The 25,084-nt window shown below is 39.5% G+C and overlaps 1 protein-coding gene across 50 annotated transcripts in view; it reads right to left on the reverse strand.

The window, feature by feature from the left end:
- The window catches only part of scrib (scribble planar cell polarity protein), a 97,329-nt gene that overhangs the window by 5,427 nt on the left and 66,818 nt on the right, over positions 1-25,084 (reverse strand). For 7 of the 50 annotated variants that reach the window (XM_079604824.1, XM_079604816.1, XM_079604846.1 and 4 more), the window contains 26 exons: positions 24,001-24,081; positions 20,513-20,758; positions 19,418-19,528; positions 19,108-19,284; positions 18,789-18,905; positions 18,492-18,680; positions 17,833-17,952; positions 17,693-17,749; positions 17,174-17,230; positions 16,841-16,921; positions 12,579-12,971; positions 11,760-11,831; positions 11,493-11,540; positions 10,744-10,794; positions 10,381-10,506; positions 9,645-9,755; positions 9,240-9,290; positions 8,501-8,650; positions 7,672-7,831; positions 7,356-7,587; positions 6,623-6,712; positions 6,357-6,539; positions 5,784-5,921; positions 3,382-3,521; positions 3,214-3,251; positions 2,760-2,834 (listed from right to left, as the gene is read on the reverse strand). In XM_079604824.1, coding sequence (XP_079460950.1) covers positions 2,760-2,834; positions 3,214-3,251; positions 3,382-3,521; positions 5,784-5,921; positions 6,357-6,539; positions 6,623-6,712; positions 7,356-7,587; positions 7,672-7,831; positions 8,501-8,650; positions 9,240-9,290; positions 9,645-9,755; positions 10,381-10,506; positions 10,744-10,794; positions 11,493-11,540; positions 11,760-11,831; positions 12,579-12,971; positions 16,841-16,921; positions 17,174-17,230; positions 17,693-17,749; positions 17,833-17,952; positions 18,492-18,680; positions 18,789-18,905; positions 19,108-19,284; positions 19,418-19,528; positions 20,513-20,758; positions 24,001-24,081 — 3,294 coding nt within the window. The remainder of the gene's footprint in view (positions 1-2,759; positions 2,835-3,213; positions 3,252-3,381; positions 3,522-5,783; positions 5,922-6,356; positions 6,540-6,622; positions 6,713-7,355; positions 7,588-7,671; positions 7,832-8,500; positions 8,651-9,239; positions 9,291-9,644; positions 9,756-10,380; positions 10,507-10,743; positions 10,795-11,492; positions 11,541-11,759; positions 11,832-12,578; positions 12,972-16,840; positions 16,922-17,173; positions 17,231-17,692; positions 17,750-17,832; positions 17,953-18,491; positions 18,681-18,788; positions 18,906-19,107; positions 19,285-19,417; positions 19,529-20,512; positions 20,759-24,000; positions 24,082-25,084) is intronic. The other 43 variants (XM_079604853.1, XM_079604848.1, XM_079604850.1 and 40 more) reach the window with 27 other exon arrangements.

The following is a 25,084-nucleotide window of genomic DNA, read 5'->3' on the forward strand; positions in this document are numbered from 1 at the left end:
CACAGGCATGCCGAACAAACCTTCACCCCCACCAAAAACACGTTCTTGCCAACAAGTTTTTTTTCATCCCCCACCCCCCTGCCCCGCGAATAACCCCGAGAACTATATTAAATTATCCCAGTCAGGGTGAAGGTGCTTCTTCACACAGTAACTCACATAAACACAACATAGTAAACACTCAGTCAAATCATGGCAGTCTCAAAAGGCCACCAAATAGCATATAAGAATTTATCAGACTTCCTGCATATGGCTTAGCTTGAATCCAGAGTGCAGTAAATTAGGATCGACTAGAGGCATTTTTAATGACCTGTTTTTAACATAATCCAACAAAGCAAATGTATCTAGGCTTTAAAGGCGACTTCAAAAGGGAACAACTTACACTACAAAAGTTCAAATGTTTGAGGTCAGTAAAATTCTTAAAGTTTGTTAAAGAAGTCTCTAATGCTCCCTAAGGCTGCGCTATTTGATAAAAAATACAGTAAAAACAGTAATATGAAAAATATGTCAGCAGCCATTACTCCAGTCTTCAGTGTCTCTTGATAAGAACAGCATTTTATTTTTTATCATACTTCAAATTAAAAATTCTTGAGATGCAGTCACTTTTGGTCAATTTAACGTAGCCTCGATGAATTTGATGAACAACTTGCCACAATCTTTTAAATATTAATGTATGTTTGTAATGTATATCATTAAAGCTTTAAACGATGTGTGTAATTTATACTAAAATGGAAAATCACGTTTATACACACTTCTAAACATTCTAAAAATGGCAACTAGTAACATTTATGACAAAATAATGGCATTGTGTGGTTGGACAGAACGAGAGAAAAGTTTTGGCTGCATATCTGAGAGAGAAAAAGCAGCAGGAACTGCTTGAGAATAAAAAAAAATAAGAGTTAATATATATTACAAAAATAGTTCGAAATTAAAAATTTAATTCTTAAGACACTATATAAACTCTTGACATTACTATTGTTATCCGTCACTCTGGTTAAAAGCTCTATTCAACGACACCATGAGTTAGAGGACTGACTTCAGTTGCCTGATTATACAGACATTATTTGGGGTCTGCTTCTGTCTGCACAGGACACTTTGAGGGCCAAACACATAATATTGTGAATGTAGCATAAAAAAACACTGTTCCAGCTTAACTTAAGTAAATAATACAAAAACTCCACCAAACCAAGCAAATTTGAAAACATTTTTTTTTCCCACTGGTCAGTTTTGAGATATTTGGATATTTGTCTTTAATAACATGTCTTCTTTCAGACTTGTGGTGAAAAAAAGTCCAAAATACACATGTAGGTCTTTATTTTACTACACTTTGTCTATTTGCGTCTTTAGATTTCTCCGAAATTCAACAAAAGTTGGCGTTATGAATCAACGCGCTGCTCCGCGATCTCTCTCTGCTTCCTTTAATCTCACACATAGTTGGAAAGCGCTCTCTCTCCTTTACAATGCTGTCGGATCCAAATATGGTAATTTCCTTTTAATCAGCAACCAATCGTGAAAGTATAATGGGCATTTAACCCTAAAAGCGAAATCTCATTGGCTGATGTCAATTTCTGACACCGTGATTGGTTCAGATGCATCACGTGACGCGCTCTGACATTTAGATGTGTGTTTTTGACTGTTTTTCTGTTCAGTTAAAGGCCATAAATGCTGTGTTTATAAGTTTTGATGTGATTTAGTTTTTTTTTATTGTTGTTGCTAATGATTTGATAAGATATTGTGTCAGTAAATAGTTGTTTCCACTAAAAAAGTATGATTTTTACATTACAAATCTTTAAATGCCTTTTTCTCAAAATTAGTTTTTTGTCATCCTCCAGTAGAAACATCTCAGCCTATGTAGCACCTATGTACACCAAACTTTCCAGTTATACACTTAGCAGTATTATGAAGATATGTTCAGAGGGATTTGTAAATAAATCATTCCTGGCCTGATTTGTGACATTTTAATAAAAAAAATATGACGAAAATAAAAAAATTTAAGGGTAGTGACACCCGTAGTGTCTCGCCTTAAGTGCCACCAATTTAGTCACCAGTTTGACAGATTGTGTCAGTCTCACAGATTTGGTGGTCTTTTGGTCCAGTACCAGAGGAAGAGTATTGGAACATTAACTTCACCCCACATGCCAAATTTCCCTTCATACAACCACAAAACACCAAGAAACACGACGTTCCATTGTTCCCATGACACCCTGCATCCCCGGTAGAACTGTCTCTCCCAGTGACATCACATGGCAGAGTCACATTCAGCTCTTTTGAGAGCGAGAGCGAGTGCGCAGGGCCGCACACAGAGTGGAGGGAGGGAGAGGACAATGCAATGCTGTTGTTCTTTTTTAGTGCATTAGTATGTTATCCCATGTTTTGGATTAACGCAAAGCCCACGGACCAATCTGTAAGCCCCGCCTCTACGCTACATCTGCATAACCAGAAGAGAAGCACATGGTATTGACAAAGTAAGTAGATTAAGAACAGAATGAGTTTAAGCAGTGGAAATGGTCCTTAGAGCTGAAAACTAAACCCAAATTGTTGGCAATTAAGATCCAGAATGATGCTTAAAGCTGCAGTAACACGAATGACCATGCTGCTCACGCTGCCGAGTAGAGGGCCTGAATAGTTAAAAGTTTTGAACTAGTTGTCAGAAGGGCCAGGGAGAGGAGGAGCAGGGGAAGCAGGGAAAGCCAGGAGGACAGGAGTGGGTCAAAAGGGTTCGGGCAGGCTGGACTCCTCGACGCTTTGCATGCAGGCAATACCTGAATGTCGTAAACGGGTTTGGAAGAAGGAATGGCAGCAAATTGTCGGTAGTCAAACTTCTTTTCTGACAGGGACTAAAAGGACAGCAAACAGGCATAAGCAGTGGAAAGATGGAAAGAGAAAGAAGGGGGAAATCAACATTGCAAAAGAGAGATGGCAGGACGGACGAAGGGAAGGACAAGAGGGTGAGAAGCAGAGACATGTAAAAGTACAAGGAAGGAAGGAAGAAGAAAGGGCAACAAAGAAAAGAGATAAAGGAAAAGTTCATGGATGATGTTCTACTTGCTATGGACATCACTGTTAGAGTAAAGAACTACTTTTTTATCATAAAAAGTAAAAAATGTATGTTTGGCATTCTAGTAAGGGGATTAGTCACAACTACATTACTGGTGATTCAAAATGTGCTGTTTGCTCTGTACTAAATGGAAAATATAAATAACAATAGCCTCATACCAGTCTGCCTGGTGAAGTCACTGCCCGTGGACTAATATCTGTTTGGAAACAACAATGGATAAATGTAACACATTTGCATGTTAAAAATTAACCAGCATCACCCAACAGAGCATGAAAACAGAGCTCAGCATTGTTTTGTGTTCGGATCAAATTAAATGAGATCATCACCTTCCATTGGTGTTGGAGAGGGTGTGGGCGCAGGTGACGGTGACTCCGACAGCTGATCCAACGTTCCACGCTTCTTTCCCTCTTTAGACTTGGCAATTACCATCTGGGCCTTCAAAGCATCCTGCTCTAGAGACTTCATCCTGGAAAGAGAGTGAGATACAGTGAGGCACAGAGACAGAGAGTGAAGGAGGAATGCAAACGGTGTGTGGAGAGAGACAGGATGAGAGATGAAAGAGTAGGGCCCTATAATTTCCACGATCATGGAATCGCGGAATTGGCACATTAACACGGAATCCAGTGTTAACGCGGAATTTCGCTGAATTTTACATATCTGGAATGAAATTCTGTTTTTGTGTGGGAGAAGAACGTATGTCTGCGGAAAATGCAGACCGGGGGAAGCAAATCTGGGCAGCACAACCCCTCCCGCCATTTCTGATCGGGGGATCGCTTCAGTCGATTTAACCTGATTTCTATGGCTAAATGAGTCATAAACACTCATTCTGGCGGGCTCTGACGCGCCAGGACGCGAAGCAGCCTGATTGGTTTGTGCGTCGCCATAGGTTCGTGCAGTTGCCACAGCACAGCCAATGACCGCGCTAGACGCTTAGCTGTGTCTGCTGTGCAGCTGCACTGCGTTTTAACCAGTTAATATAACCATTCATATTTTTAAGCTCATAATATTTTGTTGTTACTTTAAGTACTTTGTCCTGAAAAATACTGAGTAAATGTGATGTTTGTTACCTCAATAAATTTAAGGTCATTCCTATTTTATTTGTGTATACAGTAATAACAGTAAAGGGTAAAAAAAAAACTGAATTCCCAAAAATTAAAACGGAATTTGCTAAAAAAATAATAATTTTTAAACGGAATTTGGGAAAAAATTAAACGGATTTTATAGGGCCCTAAAAGAGGAGGTGCTGTGCACACTGATTGGTTAATACAGGAGAAGTACATTTGATGGAGGTTGTCAAAAATGTGAAAAAGTCATGAGAAAGGATCACAAACTAGAGATGCACCGATTATGTCTCATTTGTTGGTGGAACTGCAGAGTTTCTCCTAATGTAAGCCTTTTTCAAACCCAAGGCTCAAATGTATTTAGATCTTTGAGACACCAGGGGCCGGTTACATAAACATAGCTGCGTCTTAAGAACTAATTTGACCAATAAGCAATTAGTTAGGGCTAATCAGTCTGTCTTTTCAAATAACAATCTACCTTTTTATGTAAACGGACATAAAAAAACTGACATTTTGTAAAAAAAAAAAAAAAAAAAAAGACCCAAGAAATTAGATGACTAATTTGTAATAGTCTAAGTGGTTTATGCAACCAGCCACAGGACATTAATATGATATAATTGTAACACCATTCTGTTTAGCTTCGGCTTTATATTATCACAATGTATTTTAGTTTTCAAATATTTATGTAACTTCTAAAACAAATTGTCTTGAGATTGTTCATATAATGGTGGTGGACACTGACCATTAAAGTATCACAGGATGATCCCATATGACTGGTGGCCGTTGGTTTGCTGTATACGACTGCATGTTCATGAGACTATATTAGCACAGGGTGAGTAGGTGAGTAAATAATGGCTGAATTTACATTTTTGAGTGAACTATTCTTTTAAGCCATGAACACAAGCTCTGCCAAAATGTGTTAAGTCCAATTTAGTCTCATAGCGCACTCAGAAAGTCCATTCACAGACCATATATGCACAACCATTACAAAATCCCAAGCTCCAATCAGCATAATTTTTAGCATAAAGATTTAGCCAAACCTAAACATCACATGGCTTAAAGAGCTGAAAAAACTGTAGTTGTTGTTACTGTTGGTTAGGCAGCTCGTTTAGTCTAAGTGGATGGTTTTTGGCCACAATATCTCGCAATGTGGAACAAAAAACACATTTAAGTGATTATTGAAATCTGCCTGCATGTGATAAATATTTTAAGGTTTTACATGCTGAACTGTTAAACAGCTTCTATATGAAGGAACCAAGTATCAATGGTTCCTTCATATAGAAGACAATTTTAATGAAGGTCTTGGTATTGACTAAAACTAGTATCAGTGCACCTCTAATAAAAATAACTGCAAGCAACTTTAACAACAGCAAAGAAAAACATGTTATTAGGACAACATGGGACCTTTACTGATACACAGATGGGAGGAAAAAGTGAGCGAGCAAAGAGAAAGAGGGTGTGCGCCACCAAACTAAATAAAATAGCACACGTGCAAAAGCAGTAGTGGGTTCTTGTAGGGCATGTTCATTGTTCAGAAAAAGCCACTACAAAACTTTTCATCCATACACACTATGCACTATAAAATGTCCACACGAACCAAGCACCCCAAGCAGTGACAAGCATCAGAGCTAAGCCCCCATGATGCTTTCTGGCTATTAAGGGCAGACCTGGGCTGACAGGAAGAGGAGGAGCAGGAATTGGGAGGGGTTGCAGCACTGCCTAGTGATGCCCTCACACGGGACTGGTAGAGCCGCTTAGCCAGGTCTTGCTCATACTGCCTTACGTCCTCCTCTAGACCATAAGGCCTTGGGAGCAGCAAGTAAGAAAGTAGAGAGGATAGAAAACAATAACACACAAAGAAAAGGGAAGAGAGGAAGGAGCACAGATGAAAGGAAACACTCTGTAATGGACAGTATAGATTAAGGAGGAGGGGTTTACATTGAAACTGAGGGCCATCAAAGACAAATGCACAACGTATATCTGTGTGTATAAATATAACGTATATTTTATCTATTTGAACAATGTGAAAATGTCTTTGAAAGCCTTGTTCATCAAGGGGAAGACATGAGAAACAGGGTAAGTTTTTACTAAAAGCCTGGAGAAAAAGATGAGATTAAGGCACCACAAGTGGACAGCTCTTTCGAGATTAGCGTTACAGAGGAATGGATGAGACCGGAGAGCAAAATGCTCCTAATGTGATACATTTTCATATAACACATCATTCACTGTGGCCATTATACCTCGCTGCTCTCCACATGGCCCTCTTCTCTGCCTCCAGGGCTCGTTTTTCAGCAGGCGACAGCTCCTTGTCCATAGCGACGGCAAGCTCCGGGCTCTGCATGCGTAACCGATCTTGCTGCCTACGCTCTGCCTTGGCCGTCCGAATCGGAGCCACAGATTCGCCGGGATAAACTGGGATCAAACTGTTAAGACAAACACTGCGTTCAAGCATTTCAAATATCCTGAAACATCACCAAACCGTTTAGCTCTCAGAATTAGCATTCACCCCGTCATGGAATTGGGTCTCTGCTCCAGTCTGAAGCCGTCTTCCATTGAATTTCGCTGGGATTCGCCTTTACCGTCGACAGAGGAAGGACTGGGGAGCGAAAACAACAACTTTACTAGGGATGCACTGATGTATTGTTTAGCTGATAAAAGCAATTATCTGCAAAATCGGAAATTGACCGATAAACAGCCAATGATTAAGACAGACGTATCCTCCCAATCAAAGGGGGCAGAGAAACATATCAGACTGCAACTCATACGGTGTGAAGTTTATGTCTCTTGCACACAATTAACAATATACTGCAATCTCACTTTAACACAGTTTTACAAAATTGTGCTGTTAACACAGGTTCTATTTGACCCTATGCCAGGGTTGCCAAGTACCGGTACACAGTTTTTACATCCATTATTGTAAAGAGCTGTTATTTTATATATTTTTACTATATTACTGTTTCTACTTCATTTTGAATCAAATAAATGTAGCTTTGGTGAGCATCAGATGCTTCTTTGAAAATCAATTTAAAAAAAAATCTTACCGATCCCAGACTTGTGAATGGTAGTATATATTTTTGTTATGCATTTATATTATTAATCAAAGATATCAGGATGGGGGAGTTTTAGATGTTTTGAGTGTGTTCTGTTATCAAAATTACAATGATAAAATACTACCTAATGAGAACAACTTTGCCACTATGAAAATTTAACAAAAATGATTCAGCAAAAGCGCATCTCACCCTGAGCTGCCACAGTGGCTGGGAGGCGTGGCACTATAGCTTGGAGGTGTGGCACACTGCCGTGGAGATGGGGAGCTGTGCCTTCCCAAGCTCTCCACCTTGTACTCCACACCATCAAGTATAACCTTTCCGTGAGCCTTCATATCTGCCACCTGTTTTGCCAGATCTTCCTCCTCATCCTCCTCGTCTTCATCCAGCATATACTCTTGTGCACTCTGTTCAATCCGCTTTGCTGAGGAAAGTCATTGACGCACAATTTAGCATGATTCACTCATGAACTTAAGTTACTGTACACTTGACAACTACACAGACAAACCTTCTTCCTCTTTCATTTTCTTCAGGTCCTCTTCTCCCACAAGTGAGATGCGAGGTTTAGGTTTGTCTGGTGTCTGCTGCTTCACATCAATCTCAAAATATTTCTGTCTGTCTCTGAAGGAGCGCTGCTCTGGACTATCTCTGCCAAAAGAGGAGGGAGTCTAGGAGAGAGAGATACGGACAATCAAGTTTCAGATCAATTATAAAGAACGCTTTACGTGCAATTTTACATGCATCCGGTATGCAAGAGCAGCTCCCATGATGTTCTGAAATTCAGACAATGAGTAAGGACTGGTAGAGCCGCTTAGCCAGGTCTTGCTCATACTGCCTTACGTCCTCCTCTAGACCATAAGGCCTTGGGAGCAGCAAGTAAGAAAGTAGAGAGGATAGAAAACAATAACACACAAAGAAAAGGGAAGAGAGGAAGGAGCACAGATGAAAGGAAACACTCTGTAATGGACAGTATAGATTAAGAAGGAGGGGTTTACATTGAAATTTGCACAAAAGTACCAAATATTTGCTGATCCACCACCATGATGATGCAGTGATTGCATAATTTGCCGCCATTACAAAAAACTCAAATTATTGCTCTCCTGAAGACTTGTCACCAATAATAACTGCCTTGATTCAGAGCAGAACACCGATCGAACACATTCCCATTCTTTACCGAAATGCATGCTGCCAGATGATCTGGCCTCTTGACATTTCGGACACGCATGAATTACGTTAATTGTTGTGGTTCGAAGCGACATATACACCTGCACCACCACCTCTCAAGCTCAAAAGCATCCAAAGTGACAGACTGGTTCTGCTGGAGACGAGCTGGGTACCTTCGACTCCATTGAGGGGCGAGACAGGTGTGGCACGGCTGCCAGGCTCCTGTACTCGCGGCGGTCAGATGACAGGGAGGGACGAGAGCTGAGAGGACCACTGCCCTCACCATCAATCTCATCCATAAACACCTCATTATTCAGCTCAGGCTGAAAGAGCCATCATGTACAGCATATCAACATCACACTTGCATTCTTAAGTTTTGGTGAGTCAATACACACCAAATAAGGGTTATGTGTCAGGCTCATACCATCATGTTGACGAAGGCTGGAATACATTACAGGACTTTTAAAATCTGAACAGATTTTAATCATACACTTGCTGACTTAAAATAAAAAGGGCATCATACACTAAATAACGGAGGATCACACACATAACAGACTGTCAAACTGTTCTGTCAACAAACTCCCGCAAAACTACGTGCTTCATTGTTAGGAGACACATAAATTAAAACAATATGCATTCTAAAATTGGCGCAAAATATCAAACATGTTTGATATCCTCCGACTGGATGGAGTCATAATCGGAAGCTTGAAAAAAATCTGTCTATGTCCACACGTGATTGTGACATCTGCGCAAACTCAGACTGGCCAAAATCTGCAGACTGACTTTCAGCAACTAGCCCTGATGCTTCCGAACTGAAAATCGGAGCCAAAACCAGGGATAAAGTCATGTAGTGTATTCCAGTTTAAAACAGCCCTTAAAAAATGTTACGTATTACAAACATAGAAGACATACCTCTGGTGACGGCTGCTTTGCGCTGACATTGTTCCGTGGAGCGTAAAGATCCTAACAAATGAGAGTGAAAAGGAAAGATTCAGTTAAGACACACTTGATACAAAACAAGTCCTGTTGGATGAGAGGACACACTTTACACACTGGAAGGAGTCACAATATCAAAACAAGAACATCAAACAACCAAGTGACAGATGAATGACACACATTAGTGACCCTGTGAAATGAACTTCTGGATTCGACAGCACCATACGAGTGACTCATGCACAACAACAGCAAATAGGAAACAAGCTCCCAAAGGAACAAGTGTCCAATGGGAAGACTCCCCAAACAGGAAGTATGGGTGACCAAGCACTGGATTACGGGGGAACCACACATGCTCACAACCTTGCGGAGCATTTGTCCTACCTGTGGGGGTTCCAGTACGGCCAGGGAGTGTGGCACAGCTGCGAAGGCCTTATATACCTGCTTGATATTGATGGGGTATTCCTCATGTGTGTCAGGGGATGGGGCACGAGGCTGTACGAGGGGTTGGGGGGGGGTCGAAGACGGAGGGGTGTGGGGGTAGAGAAACAGACAGAGGACAAAAAGGATGGAACAGCTAATGAGAGACAGAGCAGCAAAGGCAGAGCACAGGAGGAAAATGCAGGGCTAGACCGCATGCAGCCCACTCGCCAATGTCAATGGAAAGATGGAGAGAGAGGAGAGGAGAGGAGAGGAGAGAGATTGATAGTATGAGGGAGGTCTGTGGTTATGGTGACTGGGGCAAACGACTCTGGACGATATTTTAGTTTACACTGGTATCCTGAGATAATGCGAGTGTAAACCTTGCTGTGCAAACAATGTGGTTTTTGTGATTAGGGAAAGAAAAAAAAAAATCCAAAAGAAGTGTCTTGATAGAAAACAGGCACAATGTTACTTGCAGTGAGAAGTTGATATGTCTTTGTTTTCTAAACAACCCGTTTTTATGACCTGGATTATGGTGTGACCGTTTGTTAGGCTTAATAGGCACAGCGGTAATCACACCTTGGAATATATAAGGAGAAAATAAAATAACAGTTGTGTTCTGTTGGTCTTTAGGCATTGGTAACTGAGGATGAAGGGGGAGCCTCATTAGGGTTCAGACAGTGGTGAGGGATCTTACAGTGGTCTGAGAGCTGATGGGAGAGAGGCCATGCTGGAAAGGGTTGGGACTGCTGTGGCCATCCTGACTGGCTGGAGACACAGCGGGTCGCACCCTAGAGAGAGGCTGGATGGCACCAGGTTTAGTCTAGAAAGAGAGAGAAATTAAACAACAGTAAATACAACTATCCACCATTTGGATTGCAAGATGCCGAAAGTACTATAGCCAAGACACTTTCCAGTGAACTTTACTGTATTTGACATTTTGCATTTGCATAATAATTGCAAGTTTAACATAATATGGTCGGTAATGTAATTCAGATTAATATTAGCATGAACTTGCTCTATTATACATTACTAGATATCTACACTTTTGGACACTCACTGATGATGAACTATCCTTGGTGTTTGCATTTGAAGGGAACTGAATGTTTGACTGAAACACACAAACAAGAAAATGATGAACATGATGTAAAAAATTGTGAAAGAAAGAGAAAGTTTTCACATGGGATTTGCCATTTCAAGACCAGTAACTGCACATGTGGGCTTTATTATATTAGAATTCAAAAGATTGGTAAGGGTTTCTATTAATAATAATAAGAAATGTTTCTTGAGCATCTAATCAGATTGTTAGAATGATTTCTGTAGGATCATGTGACACTGAAGACTGGAGTAATGATGCTGAAAATTCACCTTTACCATCACAAGAATAAAATATATTTAAAAATATATATTAAATATATTATTATAATTTAAAATGTTTTCTATTTTTACTGTATTTTTTTATCAAATAAATGCAGCCTTGGTGATAAGATACTTTTTTATTACATTTCTTTTTTAAATCACCAACCACAAACTTTGAACAGTATGGAGATGGAAATTATCATGTAACAAACTACATACGATTCCTAAGGTCTTATTACGCAGTGTTAATTTACAAAGCTGTAGTTACATGCTCAGTTGCTTGGTTTGGTGTAAATACTATAAGAGTCAAGCATTTCACTGCTGCAGAGAGCATGAAAAGCAGGACATGCTCAGTTACAGTCAGGCTCGTACACCATTCCTCTCTTAACATCTAATGCAAAGCCAAATGGAGCTAGTGCAGGCCATACAAGGGCTGGTCAGCCCACTTACATATCGAACCTCTCTTCCAAGCATCGCAGAGGTAGATTTGTGGGACTGCTGAGAAATATGGAAATGTCATGACGGCGGGTGGAATCAGAGCACATAGGCCATCAACCAGAATACTAACTTAATGAAGACATTAACTAGACCTGTAGTAGACCTGATAAATCTGTACAGCCTTCCCCATGGAAAATGTTTGACAGCCACATGAAAACAAATGAGAAAAGAAAGGGAATATAATGAAAAGGGAGTGAAACCGGTTTGAATGGGACTGACCTGCGAGTTGTGTGGAGAGTGTGCAGCATCTCGGACAGGACTGTCAATCCTGAGAAGCTCAGACGGTGAACCCTGAAATACAGCAAAATGAACACATCACTAGAGCAAGTACAGGAAGGGAATTAATCAGTCAGTGAAGTATTTCACAAAGCAAGATGAGGTCTGCCATTTCCAATAAGCTAAATTTGCCAAATTACAAAGTTTTATAGAAGCAGTTAATCTTGATTTGAGAGTAACAACAGCAAACCATAAACAATTGCGCTTGATGACAAATGTTTTGTATTACGTGCCTCAGATCATTTGAAATCAAGCGGTGATGCCATAAAAATGCATTCTTACAAACAGTGTCTACAACAATGTCATGCTAGTACAGAAAACATTTTAAATGTTTCTTTAAAAACCATAGTGTTTTATGTTCCTGTAAATGGCCAGTGGCAGGTCTGTATTTAAGGTGAGAGGCCTTAGCCCTTCACCCTTTGTCTTCAGCACCTGTTGATTTCACATTCAAAGCATTCTCAGTCACTCTGGGAATGTTTAAATGCCTCAAGACCATACATTAAAGCACAGTACAAAGTCCCATATTTGAATCATTTCCGTTTTCAGCTTCACCTATTTTCTAATCATGGGAAATGTACATAGACATGTATTTTTCAGTGAAACTGAAATTTTACAACCCAAGGAAGTCTAAAGCAGCTATTCAAGTCTTTGGATGGCATTTGGGATTAAGGAGGTATGTTAACTCTAAAAAGCTACTGATGACACACCATGCTTGACCAGAAACACACACAGTCACAAAACACACTCCTCAAGGCTGCTTGCCTTGCTGTACAAGCAGGGTTGCAGCTGCCCATGCCTGCCGTAACCCACAGGTGGCCCTGATAAAATTCGCTCCTCAGGAGGGCAGCCTTTGCCCTTGCGATTAGCCACAAGGAAGGGGTTTTCACTAAAGCAGATTGGCTGGGAGTCCACAAGACATTCTTCCTCCTGGTTAGTTTCTTGTGGCACTCCTAGAGCTGGGAGTGGGTCCCATGTGTCGGCTTGGGACTGATTTAAAGCCGCTGGACTTGCGGCTGGGCAGACTGGAGATGAAGGGAGGGCAATGGGCTCTACATGGTACATAGAGGCATGGACTTTCTCAAAACCCAGGGGATCTACAGGGCCAGCTGGCATGGCAGCCTCCATTGTGACGAATGCAGCAAAGGAGGGAGAAAACTGAGGAATGAGAGAGAGAATGTGGTCGACAGAGACAAAAGGGAGAATAATGTGAGAAGGAAACAAAGACAAATAAAAGAGCAGAGCAACTAATGATACATAAAGGGGATAGGAAAATGACACGAGAATGAGAACACAGAAAATGTAAAAGAAAAGAAAAGCAGGGAAGAATCACAGCCATGCTAAAGTCACAAACATCTACCAGTCACGCCAATTCAGATGAGTGAGGAGCTAAATACAGCTATCCCATCATCCTGAGACATCTCACAGTGAACAGTCACTCAATCCTGAACATTTGCACTAATGTGCTCTGTGCTTTAATACAGACTTTAGGCTTGATATGTCCTGTGAAAACTTGCTTCAATTGTGGCTTCACAAACAGGTGCAGTTGGTGGCACATTGTGATGCTTAAGTTGTGACCGTCGCACACAGTTAATGGCCTCATTCTGATAAAAAACTTCATTCAATGGCTCTTGTGTGCAGATAAAAGTCACTGCTCTACAAAACAGTATCTATAAATAGCCGTGACTAAATGGTTCTTCATATACCACCAAAAAAAAAAAAGAAAACGGTGAGCTAGTGTTTCCCTGTCTAAGAGCAGTCCACCCCCTCTCCATGCCTCACTTATATTTGCTAACAGCTGCTAGTGCTATGTAGGTTATACATTCCCAGAAAATAGACACAGGCAAAAAATTATGACAAAGGGGCAAGGAATATATCAAGGAACATCAAAAAACAAATTACAAAGCTCAAATTACATCTACTACATTTTATAACCTTTACTGAACATCACTAAAGGCAATAAATCCCTGTTAGTGGGATGTTTGTGTGGAATTAACAAAACAATTTACTGACTTAACTCTTAACTCAACGTCCAACAACCAATGGATACTGTTATTATTTTAGTAAAAGATAAAACACTCAGAAAAAAGAAAAAGAAGAAAAAGTAGTAAAGAGGTGAATGAGTGAAAGAAATAACAGAAAAGTCAAAGAGTTGTAGAGTAATAGCAGTGGTACACTCACAATACGATGACAGGAGCTGATTCCAAACGGCTCGACACTATATAACTTAAGTGTCAAGATCTTCCAAGGGTCCCTCATTCGCAATGGCCACACCCACCCATTAAACCATTCAACCAATCAGCTCACAGCATACATTTTAAAATAACTTGAGCTACTGTCAGCTGTCGGTCAGCACCTCCCCCTCACTACCCCTCAAGCACCGGCAAATACAATCTGCATTTTGTCAGAGGTATGGCTGGAATGGCCAGCAGCTGGACTGCTTCACCTTTGGCACTACTAGTAAAAGGAGCACTACTAAGCAAATGTAAAGCTTGACCTCATAATGTTTTAGAAGACCAATACACTAAGCATTCAAGCATCTGAGGAAATATGAGCTGACCCATAAGCTTTGTGCTTTGATACTTTTAATAAGTAACTAAGACTAAGCTTTTAAATTTGGCCAATTTTATCACAAAATTCAAACATAAATGTAATTTTGATGCTCTTTAATGTAGTGTGACAGAACGATCTCTGCAGCCGCCTCAGCTCAAGCGGCAGAGCGGCGTACAAGTGTACCCATCCTCTCTTCCACTAGTTACAGCATAAAATAAACATGAATCAACAATCAGGTATTTAGAAAGAAACCATAGAACTTACTGAAATGTATCATGTCTCATGTTATCTCTCAATCAGTGTTTCGACCGCAAAAAAGTGTCAATAAAATACTGTAGCTTGTAAACAATGATACATAACTTTGTATTTACCTCAGGGAAGCTATTCAATATCCATAAACTCGCCAGTTAATTCGAAATAATAACTCTATATGTAATATACACTGTTACATATTTATAATATTTTTACCTGTTAGTGATGTCTTATTGAATAAATCGGCCACGAAGAAAACAAAAACAAAAAAACATGCTGACAGCAATATAACTATATAATTAAAGTTTATATAAAAACTGCCCCAAAATTTTTTATGTTTCTTATTGTTGACTATTATATCTAAAAATAATTCGCAAGATAATTTAATAGTTAAGACTCTGCTCAGTCAAACCTTTAAAGTGCCCCATAAAATTATGGATTTTTGAAAATGACCTTTCATGCAGTGTGTAATGTAGCTATATCTGAATGTAAAGAGTCTGCAAATTTGTAAAACTGAAAGTACATCATAAATAATAATAATAAGTTTAATTTATATTGCACTTTACACATGAACAAACATGTCTCAAAGTGCTACAGTTGCACAGATAAAAACAATCAAAACAGCAAGAAACAAAATTATATTTAAGAAAATGCAGTAAAAAATAAATAGGTCTTTAATTTATTTTTAAAAACCTCTATAGACTGTGGCGCCCTCAAGTTGTTGGGGAGGGCATTCCACAAACGAGGCACAGCCACCTGGAAGGCCCTATCTCCCATTGTGCAGAGTTTGGACTTGGGGACCTGGAGTTTGTTAGTCAGAGGAACGGAGATGTCGGGTTGGGTTGTGTCTATTGATGAGTTCTTTGAGGTACAATGGTGCGCTGCCGTAGACACACTGATAGGCCAGGAGACAGATCTTAAATAAAAATAGTTTATCTCAAAAGAAAGAGTCGACTCTGAACCGCCCAAACGAGTCGTTTGGAGTTCGAATCTATTTTCGCGAAGAACAACATTTACATAATGCCCGCCTATGTTCTGCGTGGACAGGACATCTTGATGTAGCTTGTTCGTGTGGATATCATGTCGTAAAGACGCTTGCGCCTTTTGTCTCTTGCGATGGAGGTTCAGGTTGAATGACTAGTTTTTCTGATAATTCATCATCGGACTCACGCTCTAATTGACATGGTAAAACGACGTCATCGTTCGTTACCGTCTTTAGTTTAAAAAGTGTACAATCGCTGAGCTGTAGGAAGCCTCCGGATGGAGCTGAAGTTGTAATGGCAATGGCCGTTTTAGTTTTCGACATGCGCTGTACGTGGTAGACCAATCACAACAGACTGAGCTGTCTGGCCAATCAGAGCAGAGTAGCTCACAGAAAGGAGGGATTTAGAGAGACTGATTAATCCATGGAGCCGGTTGAGAATCATTGAAAAATGTGGTGATGTGCAATGTTTATTAATTAAATAACTTGCTATGAAGTTATTAAAATGAAACGTTTTTTTTTTTTTTTTTACCTTTGAAGCATGTGTAGCGGGACACCGGACTACGCCACCCTGTTTACCAGGGAAATATTAATCCTCATAGATTTAAAATTTTACACAAGAACGAAATTGTCAAGAAGGGCTAGAGACGTGGATACCAATAATACAAAAGCTTTATTTTATTACTCACAATAGTTTTAAAAGATATCAAAGCTGGGTCATCAACATTCGCAATACAAGGGAGACCACGAGATAAAAAGGAGGCCGAGGCTTAACGGCAGATGCCTGAACCTAGTAAGCACAAGGCTTCTGTAGCACATGTAAACCTATTTTAGGAGACCTCCTAAATAAAATTAGGAGACTTTAAAATAACATAATTGGGGCAATGTAATATTATTAGTATTGTACAACTGACAGTATAGTTTACAGATTTAATTGAGAGACTTTCTTTCCGAACTGATTCTGATACATATCCAAATGAATTGAAATTGGAATCGAATCAAGAGGTTGTGAATTGAAATCGAATAGAAATAACTGAATAAACTGTGTGTCAATACTCAGCCCTAGTCTGCAGTGACGAAGGCTCATTTCGTGGACTTGTAGCAGCCAGTGGGTGTATGCACTTTGATAAGGAAGCATTTGTTTGGAAATCCTTACCTGGCATTTATGTCCAAAAGTCTTTCAAATATTTTTTTTCTAGATCCTATTTACTAAAACATGATGCTACATGTAGGTACTTACTCTGTTAACTTTCTGTAGACTAGTCGTAGGCAGAGCCGCCAGTGTCTTGTAGTCCAGTTTCAATGGCCCAGTGCTCAAATTCTGTAGAGAGAGCATTAGAAAGATTACATTGAAATATCTTTGTTCACTGAAAAAACATGTTCAACAATCTTCTGAACTTTATTTAGACTTTTCATTAAGTTTTGAGTATGAGGACACTGGATCAAAAGAGCTTCTAATGTTCAGAGGTTCAGACATGACTCAGTTGTTCATGTTCAAGGTGACGGCTGGTCCCGCGTTTACTCCTGGAGCCCTACTGTGGGCCGTTATGACAGGGAGGGCATAAGGCCTCACCTCAGTTTCCTCCTCCAGCAAGCGAGTTGCCTCCTCGCGCTCCAAGCGCATACGCTCCTTTACCGAAAGAGGGAGGGTAATAAGGAGGGAGTGGGGGGTGGGTTGGTGAAATTTACCCAATCACACGCACACACATTTTACCGACACAAATATGGACACACACACACACATTCCGATGACATCCATTGCACAGATGGGGATGAGGTTTAGGTGACAGAGTCATGGATGAAAAATTAAATCAGGGAACCAAGTAGACACGAGAACATATTTAATGAAGTAGATGAATGGAATTGAGAAGAAACGAGATGTGATGTTTGGAATGAGCAACACCCAAAATCATTCAGTAGGGTTTGGGGGGAAAGTGGGGCATAAGATAAGAGAGAGAGAAGAAAAGGACAGATCCACATATATTAGTTATAGTTATTGGGGAGATTTGGAAGTTGTTGTCATTTTAATAGCAGTTGTTCTTAAGATAATAATCTGTTATGACAAATGCGATTTGGGAAGGAAATTACTCACCACTTTTTCCATCTCCTCCCGTTCCCACTGGGACGTCTCTCTTGCCATCTCTACCTCCTGCAGGAAAGTTCAGACAGAAGAATGTTATTTTTCCATCCATGCCACAGTTCTTCCTATTCTGTGTGCCGCAGAGAGCTCACCTTCTGCATGATGTCGATCTCTTCAGGACTCAGGTCTCTGTCTACTGACGAGATGCTCTCCATACTGTTCTTGCGAACAATACCGGTCGCAAACGGGTTTGCAATAACACCAGGGGATGCCTGAAAAATCAAATCAATTACAAATAAATATGCAAAATATGTAGTAGTTTATACAGCAAGATACAAAAGTCTTAGGCACGTTAGTATTTACCAAAAATATGACTTCAAGCCAGTTATTTATATATATTGCTGTAGTGTCAGTAGGAAATATCAGTTTACATTTCTCCTGGATTTTGTGTCTGTCTCAGTATTTTCTGTTTCTTCATGTAAATCACAGACAGACTTGATGATGGTGAGATCAGAGTGGATACAAACAAAATATTTTGGTTGTCAGACTCCTTGTGCATACACAAATCTCACTGGATTATTACTTTGCGCATTACGTTAATTAATGCAAACGGAATGCTTGGAAATGTTAACTGATATTTCCTACTGACACACTACAGCAAAATATAAATAACTGGCTTAACCATTTTTTTGGGGTGAAAATAATAACATGCCCAAGACATTTGAAAAATACTGTACATATTATTATATAACTATTTGAGCCACAGCTGGACACCAGAGCAGATTGCTTCTCCTCCTGTAAAAGTGTTTACCTCTATGCCTGTAGCGTTTCTTGGGTCAAAGCCATCACACACAAGCATAACCAAGGAATCACCGGAGGCACGCAAGACCCTCACTGCTTCCGTGTGGGTCATACCCAGCAGACTGTTGTTGCCCACCTCAAGAATGCGCATGCCCACCCGCAGTCGGTCGTCTCGTGCAGCGGCACCACTGGTGCTCACCTATAAGAACAAGTGAGTAACAAATCAAGGATTTACATGACTAGTGAGGAAACCAGACCAGTATTTTTTTGCTATCAGAATCCTGAAGGGTTTAAAATTGATGGTTACCTTGGAAATGAAGATGCCCTCATCTGTGGGGTCAAAGGGGTTTCCTGCATGGCCTTTAGCGCCGCCCCTGATGCTGATTCCTAACTTTTCTCCAGGCTGCTTGTGAATGACAATCTCCTACAAGAGCACAGATATGTTTTGAGAGGGTATGTAAGGGTATCTCATTGCAGGCCATTATGCTGTATTTTCAGGAAAATCTAATATTTGTTAGATTTGACTGAGTCAAGAGAACTTCACAGATGTGACTGTAAGAAACCACCTGACGGCATCTGGCCATACTTTAGGTTTTGCTCACATTCCTGTGCAAATGTGAAAATACCTCCATGCCGGGAGGCGAGGGATCTCTGCGCACAAGCATGCGGATCTCCTGTTTGTTGGAGAGCAGTGCTCTAACAGCTTCCTGGTGTGTGGCATGTCGCAGGTCGATGGCGTTCACCTCCAAGATACGATCACCCACACGAAGTCCACTCTGAGAGGCCAAGCCATTGGAGATGACCTACTCAGACGCAATAAGTTCAGATATGAATTCATCTGACACAAGCTTCACTGACCACAAATCACAGCATTTATTTTTTACATTAACCTGCATCATACTAGATACTTGTAAATAATAATGAAGTTTATTTTACCTTTGAGATGAACACCCCCGGCTCATTAATTCCAAACGGGTGACTGGCATGGTCGCTACCCCCTACAATGCTCAAACCCAGGGGACCACCCGCTTTGATCAGCATCACTTCCTGTCCAGAGAGGAAAATGCGATGTATTAAGAAGTCAAGTTGTATGTATTGAGTTTAAAAAGTTAAGTTTGCAGTAGGTCAGATGGATGATATAATCTTTGGGATTCATTTATAAAAATAAATAAGATACTGCTCAAAAGTTTGGGGTTGGTAATTTTTGTTGCTTTTTTAATGTCTCACCAAGGCTGCATTTTTTGACCAACAATACAGTAAAAACAGCAACATTTAGAAATATTACAATTTAAAATCATTGTTTTGTATTTTAATATATTTTAAAACAAATTATTATTTTGATTGCAAAGCTGAATTTTCAGCATCATTACTCCAGTCTTTAGTGTCACACGATCCTTCAGAAATCTGTTAATTTCTGTTAATTCATCATATTTTTCAAATATGTTGATTTGCTGCTCAAGAAACATTTCTTATTATCATCATTGCTGAAATAAATTGTGCTGCTTAATTTGTTCTTATGAAACTCTTAATATGTTAATATTCCTGTGGAAACTGTGGTACTCTGTTCAGGAAACTTTGATGAATCGAAAGTTTAACATAATATTTGTCACTTTTGATTAAATTTAACGCATCCTTGCTGAATAAAAGTATTAATAAAATATTAATAAAAAATAAAAAAGAAAGAAAGAAAAATCGTACTGACCCCAAACTTTTGAATGTCAATGTTTTAGAGAAAATAACTGAATGTTAGTTATTTGTGATGGAGACACACGCGTCTTCTGGGCAAGTCTATACAACTACACAATTTCAAAACATCAAGGGAACATCAATAAAATGCAAAAGCCCAAATCACAATCCTAAAACAATATATCCAATACGCAATGTTCATACCGTGCACCATTTTCTCTGTTGAGTGAGGCATTAAAACATCAAAATGAAGCCGTTATGAGATTAAACTACAGCAAGCAGCATTTATCAACACTCACACATTCCCTACAGACCCACTGTCACACTTTTAGTTAGAGCTCGCACCTCAATGGGGTATTCATCTTCCATGGGACAGTTGAGATGGTTTCCAAGGTGCTCGTCTCCTCCTTCCTCTTGCTCAGGTGAGTCAGATGGCTCTGGAGGAGGGGGTGAATGAGGTCGAGTTCGAGGGGAGGCGCCCCCTGCACTGGCCTGGTCCCGATCGACCAGGAGGGTGATGGTGGGGGAGGTGCCAGTAAGCAGCGCTACTGCCTGGTCATGTCTGGCCTCTGTCATGTCTACACCATTGATCTGAAGTGACAGCCAAACACCAGAGGGTCATAAAGGGCCAATATGCCCAGAATGGGCAGATGAAAGCCCCTCATGCTGAGCTATGATGTCTTACTGACTCTTTAAATGGAAAAATGTTCCTGTACAGGACTGATCTGGATCAGGTGAAGGCCAATGCTGAGTCATCTCATGCATTCATAGGCTTAAAGGAAAAGAGATTTCCACTTTGGTTTTAAAAACCTGGGTTCTCAGTGAAAAATCATGCAAACCAAACTGATACACATCTGACCAGGGAAGTGAAAAGAGAAGGGAATGTGCAATAGGAGAAAGAGGAAGTGCTGGAGATGCTTTAGGTACTGTAGCAAGATCATGTAGTGTGTTAGAGCAAGTACAAAAAGAGCAGCAATTGAAAACAGTCCCCAAACTCTACTAAAGCTTGTCACATTTAGATGCATTGCAGATATATCTCATACGCTTTGATTAGAGGACCTTTTACTCATAAAAAGTGGGTTGAGTCCAAGATAAGTTATAATTACAATTGATAGTAAGTGTGCGATAACATGCACTATACAACTTTTATTACATTTGGACAAAAGCAGGAATTCATCCATGTACACACTTTAGTCTGACTGAAATATACCAGTCTGATTTTGGGGAAGCCAGACTAACAGATCTGGAAAATGTGATTGTAGCTTGGCTTTGTCCAGCAACTTAAAATTACAATTTGCCTCAGGATTGTGCACTTGCTCCAGAAGATGCAACCTGCATTTAATCCTTCAAATATTCGATTACATATTATGTCATCTATACCTGAACAGATATGAGACAACATAAAAACCCGCTCTTAACTTGAGTAACTATGCATGTACAAGTAGTAACCGATTCATCACATTAGCGATTGACGCATATTCAATTCTTTAAATCCTGCCCTTTAATTACAATCTGGTCTTATCTTGACGGATGATATGTTGTGTTGGAACTGCGTATTAAAGCCGTTGTGTTCATTATTTTCAAATAAACTGCACAACAGAGATTCTCTCTACAAGGCCAAGGCACGTGGCTAAATCTGTCTTGTTTCATGTGAGGAAGGACTATTTTTGATTTCTGGTTACATTGTTTATAAGTAAGAAGTTCCACCATGGTGACAAACAGAGGTCAGCACTGGCCATTCAGTACCGGCGCTTACCACAGGGTGACAGAACGGCAGCTGCTATGGTAACGCATGCAGTTACCATGACAGCAGGCCCTCAGAATAAAAACCTCCCATCACCACACCCGACACCAAGCAGGCAAGAAGTGTGTTAGTGAAAACCCATGCAAGGACAGAGGAAGAAGCAGCAAAAATCGCAAAATAAAGAGAGGGCTCAAGGGAGAGAAAACAGTTTGGATTATAATTGTCATATTGCTGAGTAGTAATTCAAGCAAGGTTACCAGGAGAGAAGTGCACAATTACACAGTGACATTTCATGGTGTGAAGCAGAACGGTTATGGTGTACAGCACAGTAAAACAGCAGAAGACCGCTCAGTTGCACTCTTCTAAAACTAACTCTAACTGACTCAAGCAGTGAGCTGAATTTTATTGTAAAACACAAACGCGTGTGTTAGTGTTCCGTTCACACGTTACTTTTCCATACAATGAAAGAGAAAGCTCAGAAAACGGAGCATAAAAGTATAATTAAAGGTAATCCATATAATCTGTGTGCTTTATTCCAAAACCATACAATCATCAGGGTTTACTCACTTTGCTGGGGAAGTTCATGTAAGCAAAATCTATGCAGATTTAGCACAAATACTGAACTCGTGAGTCATCATAATATATTTAAATACAGCATATTGTGCAGGATCTGCGCATATCTGACTTACTTGAACATACACGTCATTACACAACAAATAACGGTGCGCTTGTTAATTTACATTGAAGCAAAAATAAATATATTAAAAAGGATTTGATTAACAGAAAAGCCATTGTTATTTTCCAACATCCAACATTTTTTTTATGTTCTTTGTACTGTATTGATCTGTTCACCTAAAAGGATGAGGATGAAAGAGGATAGGAGGAGAGGCTGGATGACAGGATTTTGTTTGAATAATATATTAATCTATGAAATCCAAATTTTATAATATCTCCAAATTATATATACACCGGTATATAAAATGCATAAGCTGTGACGTAGTTAACTTTTTATAATTTTTAGCTAGCAGAAGTTCTGAATGGCCGGTAAATTTAGTAGCCAAATTGGCTAGTGGGTGAAAAAGTAAATTTCAAACCCTGCATACAATAGCTTTGTGTGAACAACAGATCCAAATCAAGTCATATTCATGAGATCCAAAACCCCATGATTTTTGAGGTGACGTCTTCCTGTGCCACATTTTAATATGCACGAACAAAAATGAGATTTGATTTGATATCAGCATAAATGAGTCTTTTTCTCACACAAAGCTATCACATTGCTTTCGAGGACTTAAAATAAAGCACATGACTTGTAGATCACTTTCATGGTTCTGTTTGTCTTTTTTGGAGGTTGGCAGACCCTGGTAACCATTCACTTTTTTGATGGCAAACAACAGCCTCAAAATGTGCTAAACATCTCCTTTACATCTCTTTTTGTGTTCCAAGGAACAAATTTCACCTTTTTGTTATTTCTTTTTTTAGCAATTTTTAGTATTTTTATTTCATTTTAAAGTTTTTAAATGACATGAAGGTGAGAAACTTTTTATTTCAAGTGAACTACTCTTTTAACTCTAAAATAAGTTGATTAACTACACTAAGAGAGACAGAAGCTATGTTTCCATCCACACGTTTTTATCCGAATTTAGTGATATCGAACGATTGAATTTCATGAATATCGATTCAAATGAAATGCGTTCGGTCTCATCGGATTTTATCTTGATCGATATACGGCTTATGCGATAAACGCTGATTTAATCGTTATTTGCCGAATAAATAATGAATAACATTTTGTCTAGCAAAACTTTGTTCGCAAATGTTGACTTGAATGTTGTGCGATTCAGTGCCAAAAATGAATGGAAACACCTTAAAATGTCTCAAATCAATTCGATATACCAATTTGATTGCAAAACAGCATGTGACGTCATTACGCACAGGTTTTTATTCGCTTTAAAGCCGTTGGATGGAAAAACACTCTCACCAGCTTTATTCACGTTAGTTTTTTTACCGAACTTCAGATTATTCGATTGACAAGTGGATGGAAACTTAGCTAGAGAGAGAGAGAGAGGTGTGTGCGAGCGATGGATGGACTCACTGATATGACCCTGTCTCCCACGTGCAGGACAGTGTCTCTGTGAGCAGCTCCTCCTTCAGCAATTCGAGAGATGAAGATTCCCTGAGAATAAAGGAGGAGAACACAGTCAAGTCAACTGTAATCTCAACTCCATAAGAGTTTTTAAAACGTTTTTGAAAGAAGTCTCGTGCTCAGCAAAGCTGCATTTATTTGAATTTTAAATTCACTTTTCTATTTTACTATATTTTAAAAATGTAATTTATCCCTGTGACGGCAAAGCTGAATTTTCAACATCATTACTCCGGTCTTCAGCGTCACATGATCCTTCAGAAATCATTCTAACATGACAATTTGCAGCTCAAGAAACAATTCTTATTATCATCAATGTCTAAAACATTGCTGCTGCTTAACATTTTTGTGGATTTTTCTTTTCTTTTCTGTATTCTTCGATGAATAGAAAGAACAGCATTTATTTCAAATAGAAATATTTTATAACATTAGAATTTTTTCAACATTTCTTTACAGTCACTTTTGATCTGTATAAAGTCACTTTTGATAATGCATCCTTGCTAAATAATTATTTCTTTAAAAAAAAAAAGTGATCCGAAATTTTGAACGGTAGTGTATGTAAACATCCAAATTCTCACAAAGTAATGAAAATAAGCAATAAATGAGCCTATTTACTGAGACAGAGCAGTGACTTTACTGCTTTTTACATTCACAAATAATTAAAAGAAAGGTCATACTATAGAAGTGAGACAGTGCTAAAATCACTTGTAATGCTATTTTACAGCACTCCTGTATAGCGGTTAAGAGCTAGTGAGTATGGTGGTGTAACATGCTGCAATGCCACATGCCTCTAAAGCAGAGAATATCCCGCTAACCTCAGCTTGAAATGGCCTGCCTTTTTTAATGGCCAATTATAGTAAAAAAGGGTTATTTAAAACTATGTACATTTAGACTATGTAGTACTAAAATAACTATCTACGACCTTCAAGGCCACTTCATTCTTCAAAGAAAAATCGGACAACTGATAGTCTTCAAGCCGCCTTTATCAGCACTTTCACAGTATGTTCTCTAGAAGTGTGATCAGAACACTGCATGC

This window comes from Phoxinus phoxinus, assembly GCF_949152265.1.
Source record: "Phoxinus phoxinus genome assembly, chromosome: 2".
NCBI classification, from domain to species: domain Eukaryota; kingdom Metazoa; phylum Chordata; class Actinopteri; order Cypriniformes; family Leuciscidae; genus Phoxinus; species Phoxinus phoxinus.